The sequence below is a fragment of the Coturnix japonica genome, chromosome 11, assembly GCF_001577835.2.
Source record: "Coturnix japonica isolate 7356 chromosome 11, Coturnix japonica 2.1, whole genome shotgun sequence".
Lineage (NCBI taxonomy): Eukaryota > Metazoa > Chordata > Aves > Galliformes > Phasianidae > Coturnix > Coturnix japonica.
The window spans coordinates 9,987,279-10,000,180 of NC_029526.1; the positions used below are offsets into that span (position 1 = coordinate 9,987,279).

General features: G+C 43.2%; 1 protein-coding gene across 1 annotated transcript in view; it reads right to left on the reverse strand.

Moving 5' to 3' along the window:
• Nucleotides 1-12,620, reverse strand: part of LOC107319345 (protein BEAN1-like) — a 39,002-nt gene extending 26,382 nt beyond the window's left edge. The window contains exons 1-3 of the mRNA XM_015874086.2: nucleotides 12,547-12,620; nucleotides 11,701-11,772; nucleotides 6,701-6,835 (exon numbers count right to left, since the gene is read on the reverse strand). Of these exons, the coding sequence (XP_015729572.1) occupies nucleotides 6,701-6,835; nucleotides 11,701-11,772; nucleotides 12,547-12,580 (241 nt within the window). The 5' untranslated portion in view covers nucleotides 12,581-12,620. The remainder of the gene's footprint in view (nucleotides 1-6,700; nucleotides 6,836-11,700; nucleotides 11,773-12,546) is intronic.
• Between the last annotated feature and the right edge of the window lie 282 nt (nucleotides 12,621-12,902).

A 12,902-nucleotide genomic window follows, 5' to 3' on the forward strand; every position in this document is an offset into this window, starting at 1 on the left:
TGCTATTAGGATGTGCTGGGGAAATGCTGTTGTTTTCTGTTTTGTTTTTCAGAACTTCATGCTTTCATGCTTTCCTGCGAATTTTACATGTGCAGCTTTGGTATATGTGCTTATGTATGCATAATGATCATGATATGATATCAGATTAATTGTTCTTCTATACAGGCATCCATAAGTTAGTACCATAACTGAAATCATTATTTGAAGTTTTGTGAACTAGATTTGAAATGTACTTTTTAGTAATGGTTTTATTATTTCAGTGATTTTCTTTTCTCCACTGGAAGTTCTAAGACCCTTACTCTGTAAACACTGTTCTTTGTGTTCCTACTTGAGATAATTTAATATGAAAAGCCATCAAACCCATGTCTGCCTCCTACAAATGGGTATATGCATGTATTTTCACAAATAGTCACTGTGTAGTGATTCCAAATCAAGATTAATAGGTAATCAGTTTGCCTAATGTCAGCCTTAATCTTAACTTTCATTTATCATCCTTTAATAAAGAGCTCTTCTCAGTCTTGCTGGCAATCCTACTGATAAAATTAGGCTTTATTCACTGCAGTTTAGCAGACTGAAACGAGGTTTTCATGTCTCTATAGTGCAGTAGGAGAGATGCTGACTTCTAGGCGTGCTTTAGCTCCTCTTGGTGAATGCCACTTCACCTGTCCTTTGTAACTGTGGAGAAGACAGTGGGAGGCTTTCTAACTGATCCCTTCCCTTCTGGCTTGGGTGAAATAACCACCAAAGGGGGCAGAGTTCCCACATGATGATCTTGGTATCACTGATGCTGTGGGTGAACTGCTGCTGTAAGTCATGTTTGGTAGGACACTGTGTCTCCCTGTGCAGTAGGGCTTATAGGGAACCTCCAAATCATCTAATTGCTTGCTCCCTTTTCAAAGGGAGGGCATGCTGTTACTCTCAAGAGGTTCAATACTGTCAACCTGCAAGCCATGAGGATGGCAGTATCTCTCATGAGACAAAAAAAGGCAATTTTTCAATCACAAAACAATAAACTGAAACTGTACAGTGTCAGCATATCCAGACTGTGCCTGCACTCCCCCATATTCCCAGTCTTCAGAATTGGGATTCCTGAAGCAACGTGTGAAAAACAGCTCGCTGACAAGCACAGGGATACACATTTTATTCTTTCGGTTTTAAAGCTTCAAGGAAAAGAAACGCATCTCTGCACTGCTGACACCAAGCCAAGAGCCTCAGTCTGAGAGAACAATGATATTTGTAATCCCCTGCTAAATGCAAATAACTTCTGTGTCTCTGTCTTCTGGAGACTGCTTCCCTGAGTCAGTGGAGTTCATTTACATTTTGGTGACATCTACAAGAATTTTGCCAACACAGCTCATTGCTGCAAATATTGTGTTAGTTCTGACATCTTCCTCTCCTGGGAGAATCCTCAGCACGGCTGTTCTGTTAGAGCAGAGGCACGTGGCTGCTGTGCCAGCCCAACCTGCTCCTGTCCTCACCTGGCACATCACATCCCCTGCTTTTTATATATATAAATTCATATATTTTTACAAATTCAAGTTCAAATTAATCCAGCAGTCCTGGGGGCAGACAACTGGATTCACAGAAAACAAAAGTAATCCCCACAGTTGCCCTGAGGTTTGTTATAAAAGCATGCTGAGCTCCCAGCAAAGAACCCAGCAAAGACTGCTTAATGTTCATGACAGGTTCAGTGTTACAAAGCCAGTGAAGAACTTCCCAGCACCTTAAAACAGAACATGACCTAAGTTAGACCCTGAACTCCTCTTCCTTTCTTGTGCCATCAGCACATATGTTTCTTTGGTCCTCCCAGCAGCAAACTGCAGCACAACTTCTGCTTCTTTCTTTGCAGAGAGGACGTCAGCAGCATTTAGTTCCTTGATCAACAGCATTTACCAGTGCTGGGAATTGCTGTTGTTTATGAGTCTAACAGTGCTGAGTAAGACAGATAAAAAGAATATCTTGTTTAACATTCTGTATTTTTAATTCTGCCCTGCTTATGTATTTGTATACAGTATGCATGTATTTGCCACTGTGCTCTCTAAAAGAAAGCATGGCAGCTATTAAGAATATGGCAAAGTAATGATCTGAACAAACATCTTCTGTTAGGCACTCATATGAAAGCAACCAAATTATGTGTAATGACTTAAGACATATCTGAGCTGATGATTTTTAGTAGGTTTTATGTCCTCTGGCCCTGCCAGACTTCTACTAGCTCTCTGTTCTTCATCTTCCTTTCACTTGCACTGCATGTAGTGTTTCACACTTAACTAATGTTTTGTAAAGCTGCTGTGCCACAAAGCTGGGTCCTGCTATTTCCTGAGAAAGAGGCTGTGGGCAAAGGAGTTGGGTCTCCATTCAGGAAAGTGTTTGTGTGCATATTTCATGGACTTTAAATAGCCCCTTGATTTTGTTCATACTAAACTCTCCAATTCAGAGACTGCTGAAATGTGTGTTCAAAATCTGTGTCACTGTTTAATGCATTTATGCTGTGGGAATGCTATTTGTCTAGCTGATGGACTCTTTTTCTTGTCTTGTCTTTTTGAAAGCTTGCATTATGGAAGAATTATAATAGAATTTACCTATAGGTTTTAAAGCAGTCAATTTTGAAATTCATATTGTCTTTTCAAAGGGAAAGGTGCATTAAGACAGCTCTGTAACTAGATCAGCTCCTTGCCTGTTTGCAGGTTCACAGAGCAGCCTTTGGTTTATGACCTTGACAGAAACTCTCCTGTTACACCTCAGCTTCTCCTCCAGTAGCAATGACACCAGGAAAATATTTCAATATATTTCAAAATATAACAAAATTACAGATAATTTTTCACTGTGAAACTGAACTAGCATGTCTTTGTATCCTATCAAATAATTCAGTATTATTATCTCTACCTGGATACAGATTTGCAAGGAGACAGTGAGACAACCTGTTTATTCAGATGGAATGACTTTACAAGGACATCTAATGGAATTAGCTTGGAATGAATAAAAACGAAAGTATATTTTCATTAGGTTAAAATGTAATATTTTCAGTGACTGCTGTCACTGCTATTTCAAGAGCCGTTGTGTTCATGTAAGAGTTGTTTAAAGAATACCATGCCTGAAATCTGCTTTTTCAACATGAGCTGTCTAAACTGAAAGACTGGCTACTACTAAAACATACTTTCTTCAGTAATCTCAGGAGTAAAGTGTTATCTGTCATAGCTTACTCCAAGCAGGGTTTTCTATAGGCAGGATTTCCTACGTAACGTTATATAAAGCTTCAATTAAAGCAATTTAAATTAATTGGTTTAATGGAAAGACAGTCTGTGAAACAATCTGGGTAGAGGAAGCTTTTAAAACAAACCCAGATCTGGTTCCTGTTAATATTAGTGTTAAGTGAGGGAAAGTTACTGTAAGTTTTGCAAAGTAATAAAGTATCAACTACATGAAACAATTTCTTTGTTGCCAAAGACTCCAGCCATGTAACCCATGGAAGTGGGAGCAGAAACTTCACAGGTTATGACTGTGTTTAGCTTCACTGGGCCAGATCCCCTGGTTCCAATGAAAATGTATGTTTAAATCTGAAGCAGAATTTTAGCCTTTAATAACTGCTTTCTCATGAGTTCACAAAATCCTCTAGGTAGATAATTCAGCCTTAAAAAATACATATAGGTAAAATGAGACACAAAAAGACAGTGAAACAGTTGGTACGTGTGTGAGCTTATAAGTAGCTGGCTGAAGGATTGGAAGCAGAAGAGGAGGTGAGGCAAGTACATCTTATGTGCCACAGGTCAGCACTATTTTGCTGAGTGTATTTTCTGAAGAAATATATGGTTAGCCTTTGAGCAAAGATTATACATTTGATTTCCTCTTACGGAAAGGTTAATATTAGCTTGTTTTCTCAGCTGGAACAAATCTATGCATTGCTTCTCAGGGCAGCTTTGCTTTAGTTCCTGCAGTACAATGCTTTTGTTTTGACAGGCGTGGCTCTGCCTCTGATTCAAGGGGATTTAATGGCATAAAATCACCATCAGTCAGTTTCAGGGAAGGGAGCATAAGAAAGAGAAAGGGGGAGAAAGAGAATCAAGATGCAAGAATCCAGTTGATTCTGGCTCACTGATACAGGAAGAACAGTCAAATATATTTGTACTTCAGATGCATTTGAAACAGTTTATGCTCTTTCCCAGTAGGCTGAATTTCATGGTAACTGCATATTAAATAAAATATTTCTGTGTTAATGTTTTGACTCTTAAATACTAAAATTAAGCTTCCAGAACTTAATTTAAGCTATGAAAAGTACTACTTTGAGAGGTGAGGAACTGTGGAGGGTAGATATCTGCCTTCAAGTGGGTAAAACAACTGGAGCTCCCATTTCTGAGGCTCTGTTTACCTGCATAGCTTTTCTCATATTCGTGTGGTGATGTCACTGACACAGGAAGTCCCCATTGCAGACACTGCTGTATCTGATTTGATAAATGCTATTTTATTCCAACCAAATGCCTATGTAAGTGAATTCAGGATATTAAGTTAGGTGTTAATGGCACAGTGAACAGGAATCATTTCCCTTTTCACTGTCATTAGTTTGCATCTGTGATTGATGCACTGCCAATGTTTAACAACCAGATCTCATACTCTCCTTAGATTCTGACAAACCCCAAATCTCCTGGGGTAAACGTGCATTCCCTTTGCTAGTGCTCATAGTGTGGGGCAATCCACCAACCCTCCCCTCATCCCACTCCCGCTGCCCTGCCCTACGGCACTGGGCAGCAGGGGGCTGAAGCAACCGCCCCAGGTCTAAACGGGTATCTTTATGTACAGGTTTCCTGTTGGTGCTGATCTTCTAACAGGCCCTGCAGGATCAGCACCCAACATAGGTGCTTTGGCACCTGCCTTGTCCAAAACATTCCTTTGTCTGTAAGGTACAGATGAAGTGACAGATGTTAGTGCTGTGCTGGATGACACTGCTCTCAAGTTCAGCTATGAACTGAGAATCAGCCTTTCCATTGGAAAATAACAAATTTCTCCTCTAGGCAGGTTGTGATTTGTGAGCACTTCTGTAACCATTGCAAATCATCTGTTGGTTTTGTGGTTTTGAGCTCTTAAATCTCTACTGCGTTCAGAGCAAGCCTGTGACTGACTGTTTCACCGACTCTCACTGTCATAGCTCATTAGCACTGAATTGACAGCTTTGCATTTAGAAAAATATGTTTTTACGTGTATTAGAAAGTGATGGTTGCCACTTATCTCTTAGTCCGTGCACACTTATATGGAAGGGCAGAAAATAATGCATACACTGTCAGATACAAGTTCCTGAAAGGTTTTCATGTGATCCAGGCAAGATACAAGACCATCAGAACTGTTGTGTTCCCACAGATCTTCCACCACCTCTCCCCAGCACATCGCTGCAGAAAATCCCATGATTACCTCTAATCTCTGCTGTTAGTGTTAACAACTACAGCAGGAGAAGCTGAGGTCTTGCCAACATTCAGGCCTTGTGTCTTCCTGTGTACGCTAACTGTATTTCTTCTGTATGTTCAGTTATAAGCACGTGATTTCTCCATGCTCCATGGAATTGGAGCTGCTCTGTTTAATGACTGTGATCAATTCTACAGAGTGCCTGTGTTGTATTAGTGTTTGATCTCCACTGCAAAGCCAGCTTGTGTGGCAAGCATGGATGCACAGGCTGAGTGGTCAGATCTGAGGACGTCCTGCTTGCACTTTGCCTTCACTTCAGCTCTGTCATGGCCCCCTGTTTTGAATAGCACTGGAGGATGCCATAGGCCAGGCTCACCCCCAGAACTTAGATTTCTGTTCACTTTCCTGTGCCGGGAGCTGTCTGTCTGCTTCCTCTGTTTTAACTTCTGGTATTTCTGTAGAGTTGTGGTTATGTTCTTCTGTGTACAGTGGTAACTCAAAACCCATACACATGTGAAATAGAGATTTAAAAGTATTTGTCCTGCTAGATATTGCTAAATACAAAATGGATATGTTAAAAAGAATGTATCAGTTGTAGCTTGAGATTACCAAATGAACATAACAAGAAAAAGTAGGAACAGAAAAGGCTTAGAAGTTCACTTTTAAATGGCTACTGCTGGGATTACAACACACTTCTGTTAATCAGAAATCCTCCAAGCCATCTTTCGACTTGTGTGATATACCTGTGCTCCAAAACAAATGGCTGAACCTCTCTGCAGCACTTGCAGCAGTCGCCCTACTACTGGCTGATTGCACCGGGTATCACTGACCTGACGTAGCGCTTCCCTCTCCTCTGCTCCCCAGGTGCTGCTCTGATCAGCTGCTGTGGATTTATTCACACTGCTGTTCTGGAGCGCAGGGTGCTCAGCCAACCCTGCTCTGCAGAGCTGCCAGTGCCTAATTGGTTCTGGCAATGACGCCTGCCCTTTTTTAGGCTTTTTAATTTTATTTTCCCAACTGGCATTTCAGAGCAGCATCCTTCACAATACATTAGCTTAATGCATTTTGATCTGGACCAAATATTCCATTCCCACTACCACTGATATTTATTTACTATTCCACTTGCAATCAGCACGTAGCAAAAATGATTTAGATGTAAGTAAATAAACCTATAAATATCCATGTCCTTGCAACAGCAAAAGTAAACCAAATCTCCCGCGTACAACAGTGTGCTGCTACAAACAAATTCGGTGAAAAAAATGGATTCACATTTGCAAGAGCGTGCCCTGCTGTGGAGGGCAGGGTGACTCACTGGAGCACGTCAGCTGGATGGACATGTAGTCCCGGCCGCAGTCCTTCCTGTAGCGGCAGCGCAGCCAGTTGGAGAGGCAGAGCCCGGTGCCACACTGCAGTTCTTCCTTCTTACATGGCAGAATGCTCTGCTCATCTGCAAGGGGAGAAACGACTGGTGACTTTGTGTAACAGCTCCTTACTGAGTAACACAGCTTTGTGGCTACTGAAAGTCAATGCACCTGCTTTTTAAAGTCCTGTGGGGGGATGGAAATGCTCTCTTCACTATTAGATGTGAGAAGGGTCAGAACCCCAACCAAATACCTCCTGTGTTGTTGTTGCAGGTCATTTAAATAGTGCTGGAGACAGCTGAGCTCTGGGTGAAATACAACAAAGAAATTGTGATGCATTCCAGAACCTCCAGCATTACTTACATGCCCTAACATCTAAAACAAAACAATCCATCTTTGCCCCAGCTTAATACACACAGGTGGGGAAAAAGAAGACTTGTATCTTGCGTAAGTCTGAATTATGGCTTCTTAGCTGTACATTTCACTTTTTCACAACCCCTTACTCCTTTGACAGTTGTCCAGGAAAAGAGAGGAAAGAAAGTATATTTTTCAAAGCAGATATTCCTGTTGGTTTTCGTGGTTTTTGTTTTTGTGGTTTTGTTTTCTTGACCTTTTACTAGTGGTGCTACTGAACTTGGACTTCTTTGATGGCAGATAAAAGGCAGCTTTTTTTCTGACAAGTGCATCTGTGTGTTTAAGTGAAAGTACTGAGATCGTTTCATTGTATAGTTTTGTTGGGCCTTCAAATAATGTGGAACAGAAGTAGAACAGAAAGAAGACTTCATTAATGACAGAATAAAAAGTTTTGGAAGTTTGGCAAGGAAGACCAAGGCAGAAACACTCCTCAGAAATCACTTATAAATCTCCCTAAGTACTACAGCTTTATTCAGGTTACTTTGAATGAGCAATCGAAAACATTCCAAATACAGGCAAGTGAATGTTCAAACCCAACCTGAACAACACCAGCTGCTGAGAGCAAACACGCACAGGGCCAGTGCTGCAAATTGGAATGCCATCAGTTCCTCTGTCAGGTTTTTGTTAGCTCTCCATTGTTTTTAATTCAGGGCTTTTTTTGTCAGCCTTCATAGCTACAAAATCCTGCAGCTAGGAGTAATTGGTCGTAATTTCCAATTCTCCCTGCAACTGCTCCAGTGGAAAATATCAGTACCCCAAACGCATTTATAAATATTGCCAGCACTGACAGTGTACTGTTACAGTAAATCTTTGATTGTATGCTTGTACCTGGCAGCTCTGCAATCTAGAGGCCAGCCATCAGATCGTAGTGTTCTGTGCTTTTGGAAAACCTTGCAGTACGTTTCCCAAATGGCTGCTGTACTCGGGGTGGCCATCTCAAGCGATCTTTGGGTGACATAGAATACAACAGTTCCCTGCAGAGAGGGCTGTGGAGATTCCTGTCTGTGTTTCTCAAAGAGTTAAAGTAGTATAGAAGCAGCAGCTATGCAACCATTATTTTGTGGTACAACATTGTAGAAATGGAACAACTTTGTTAACTTTAGACTGTTTATGTTGTCATTGCAAATATTAAGAAGGCTTTTATCTGCAAGAAAATTGTGCTAATGAAAAAAAATATTAACAAATTTGTTAAAGCAGTTGGTCCCAGTATGCTCCTCACTAACACAGTTGTATTTTCCATAAAGTCCATTCGGTTCATCAGCTAGTTTGAAGTTGCCCTAATTATTGTAATCCTCTTAGTACTTGTTCCATTCTATACTCTTTTGTATCTTTCTTGTTCAGTCTTGTACAGTGTTAGCTGGACAAAATTCTCCTACACTAGTGCCTATGATTTCACCCCTTCTTGATGTAAGAAAGTTTTCTGCAGTTCAGTTCATGTGGCATCAAATGCTCATTTTACTTTTAACCACTTTACCGGTACTTTAAAGCGACTTACAAACAAACACCTTTCTGGTCTCATCCAGAAAGCAGTTCTTTAATTTTCTAGGCCACTTTGGGGTGCACGCCTCATGAAAATGCAAGAAAACCACCATAAAATTTTATTCTCTTCGGGGAGAACTACCAACATTGTAAACTACAAGAAACTTTATGACATATGCAATTCTTTGTGCTCAAGAGCAGTGGAGGACAATAACAGTGAAAGAAAGTGTGTGCAAGCCTGTTCTTGAAAGTTACAGGTCCTAAGTGTAGCAAGAGAAAATTATGTCTTTTGTGAACCTGGATGATGTAAATATTCCAACCAGTCCCAAGGGAAGCTGCAAAATGCACACTCAAACTTGTGCACAAAAATTATGCAAATACTTTTTTTGTGGAATAAATGGAAGTTCTGGCCTCATGTAGCAGTGGTGGTCAGAGGAAGGCAAAAATACAGCCTTAGCACTGACTAAACAGATAGTAATGATTAAATTCTAGATAATCAAGTTTCTTTTGCAGGGCACAGATAGAAACATCATCTTGGAAAGTAATGCCTTTCCTCACAAATGAAACTGTCTTTGTAGAAGCTAGAAGATGGTACTTTGTCTTTAAAGTACATTTTACCTGGAGATAAAATAGATTTGAAAACAGTTTTTCCTATGGGTGACAGGCAGCTAACAAAGTCTCCTCCAGAGAAACACTTCCCAGTTCTAAGCTGACCTAATCCAACTCAGGCATGCCAGGCACTGGTGTGATGGCACACAACAGTTCCAGGGGCGTATTCCAAATCAGTAGACATTTGAATGAATTTATGAAGCTAACAGTTGTAATTTAAGAACATGGAAACAATCATTTCAAACATAGGTTAAGGTGCAGTCCTTTTAGAAAATGTCCTTGTATGTACTTTTTATTTGTGTATTTTCCTTCAAACTGTCTGTGCAATATGGAAAAACCCTGACTTTTGTTCTCGATGTGTCTGTTTTGTGCTCTCCCTGTATGCTGAGGTGGTTTCCAATTGGGGCTGAGGTGGAGTATTGTACAGCGTGTACCCCAGCACACAGTGGGTATGAATACATCGTGATTGTTTTGTCAATCTGCTTTTGAATTATCTATATTCTTTCTAAATGAATGTCTGACTTTACAAGCTTATTTAGTATGAGGAGCTTGATAATTGCTGTAGTTCAATATACATTTCAAATTATACTTAAAAGTCAGTCATCCCAAATAGCTGCTCTTTGTTTCTGTCTTTGCAATGTGTGTATGCCAAGTAATGGGCAGATAGCAGACCTGGAGCTTGGAGAGCCCGCCTTTCTCCTTGGATTGCCATGTAATCCAAAGCAATTAATGTCTCTGTCACTGTTTTTCTATTCCAACCTTTTGTTTTATCTTGACACCTACAATCTGTGCAGACAAGGCCAATTCCTCTGTTTAGGATATGGCATTTTAAAGCTTTAGTTTCAGTTGGGTCTTCTACGTGTCCATAGCTCTGATAGAAGTAATCCTATCACAAGTTTGCAGGTAAATCAACATATAGTGAGCATGCTGAAAACCTTTATAGATCGTATGGTTGGGGAGCTGTTTCCATGAAAAACCATGTTTTTCATGTTAAAGCATGAAACTAAAAAAGATTAATTTCCAAGAGGAGAGATTCAAAAGCAAAAATTGATGAAATTGCGTGCATTGAACTATTTACATATGTAACCTTTTTAATGCAGTAAAACAATCCTGAAAGAGAGATCCTCATTGTAATGATAGGAGTAAATGGATTAATATGCTTGCAACTGAACGACAGCAATTAAAGATAAGAAACTTACAGAGGCCTAGGAAAGAACGTGTGGTACAAGCAAGATTTGCATGAATAGATGGTGATCGAGTGGCTTTGGCTGGAATGTCTTTCAGCAAAGTATTTTCACACAGGCTCTTGAGATTGTAGGAATTCTAGTCTGTTATTCTCTCCATGAAAAAATTAAATAGGGCATGGGAAGTAGGATGGGAGGAAGCTGCTGAAAACAAGGTATTTGGTCAGCAGCTGCAGGGGAATGAACGGTTTGGAGCTGTCAGCCTACATCCTCATAAACACGGCGGGGAAACTGTCAGGCTTGGTAAGAAACAGATACCGTCCTAGTGTGGAATCTGGTCTAATTTATTAAATCCATTCTTGATGTGAGTAACTGAGGTGATCTCCACATTTGAAGTCATTAAAGTCTGAAGTGGAAAACTGTGAGGAGATATGGGCTGCGCATTTAAGTGGAGGGATAAGGGAACCTCTGTGCTGCCTTCAGAAGACATCTGTACTTTGAGGAAAAATCACTGAAAGGAAATTAAGAGCAGATCATTGCAGGGATTAAACTTGGTTGGGTGTTTGGGGAAGAGGTGCAGCTGGAGCATGTGTTGGCCTGCATCACGGGCTCCTGGCAGTGTTGCTGGAGGACAGGCTGGGAGGGAGGGCAGAGGTTAGTGCGTTCATGCCCAACATCCTCAGGCATCGTACATTGCCTCCCTGAGACCATGGTTCACCACAAAGCTGAGCACTTCCCTGAGCCTGGCTGTGGGCGCTTGTGTACAGAAAGCCTGAATTGTTGAATGTTACCTGCCCTTAAAGTACGTTTCTTCTTAAGTCGGTCATAAGAAGAGTGGAAGGAAGGCAGATATCTGCATTTTATTTCAGTAATTGGAAGTGATTTTTTAGCCACATTACATTAGCAAATGCCAAAGTGGTATCAGCTGTGACTGATGGGCTCAGTTTGTAGATCAGTAGCAGCAGCTCTGTGTTAATTTGTTGTGGGAGAAAATGCCGAGCATTAAAAAAAAATATTGAAGTAGCTGTGCCTGAGGCCAGGTAGTGTGGCTCTGTTTCAGGCAGTTCTGTCACCCATCTCTGTGTTATGTCTGTGTGAAGATCCCAGTTTCTGTTAATTCCCTTGTTTCCTTAGTCAGGAAGAGATTTGCTTGTGCACAGATTGATGTTTATCTGCCAGAGGACTTCAGCTATGCTATTCCTACAGCTGTACACAGGTGTAAGGCATGCGTTAGTACAGTTAAAACATAAGGAGAAGCTACTTACAGAGGCTGGAGTTGCTGCCTATCCCAATGCGGATGGAGCTCCCAGAGATGAGAGGGAGATGGAAGAAAATAACTGTGGAGAGAAAGAAAAAGTCCTTCATTACTGCTAGGTTTTGCTTTGGAAGCAGCTGTCGGAGGAGACACACGGTGTGCCTGCGGGCACCGCTCTGCAGGGCAGCATTACACATCTCAGACGTGGATGTGCGCTCAGATCGTGCCTGAATGGGGGCAGAAGAAATAAACAAAGCGTTGCTTCCAACTTCCAGGAATCCCCCCCGGTTCGGGAAATGATGTGAGGTAGGGCACGAACGTCTCTTAGGTTCAAAGCCCCGTGTATAAACAGCACCGTGTTATGTAAATATGGTAATTGTTGTTGTAAGTCATTCCCAGCCACCGAGACGGGCAGTGCCGCTGTCAGCCAGGGCCACCGCTTCCCGCTTTGTTTGAGCGCACCTTGCATGCACCAGGCACGTGCTTGTGGCAGAGCGGCTCGGAATGAACGTATTGTAAATTCTAACACACGCTCTGCCCCCGTGCATTTAAGCGTTAATATTTAGAACTCGCGCTTCAAAGATTTACACTCGGGCTCAACAAAATGCACGCGGGTAAGACGTGCCCTAAATCACAGCCGCTCCGTCCCCGCCGTTACCCGGAGGGGCCCGCGGGCAGCAGCACCTCCCGGCCCCTGCCCGCAGCCGGCAGCTCCTTCTCCCTCCGATGTCCCTCTGCGGGCTCTTCTTTCGGGGGTTCCCGCAGCTCCAACTTCCCGCGGCCGCCCCCGCCCCGGTCCCCGCCGCCCCCCGCCGCTGGGAGACTCCCTGCACGGCCCCGTCGTCCCCCTCCTTACCCCAGCCCGCGGCGGCGGCGGCCGCTGTCTCCATGCGCCTCGGCCGCGGCTCCCCGGCGGCGGGCGAGCGGGCGGGCGGCGGGGCGGGCGCAGCCACCGCCTCCTCCTGCGTGCGGGGCCGGGGCCGGCGGCCGCAGGCGGGGGGCGGGCGGAGGCGGCCGACCTCCTCCCCCCGAGGGCCGGCGGCCGCCGCTCACCCTGCCCGGCCCTGCCCGCCGCTGGGGCGCGGGGCACGGGGCCGCGCATCTGGAACGGCCCTTCCCGGCTGCGGGGGGTGCCGACGCGGCGGGCTCGGGGCGGCTCGGCTCCTTCCCCGCCCCTCTGGCGGCTCCGGCGCCGGGGGGCGGCTGCGGGAA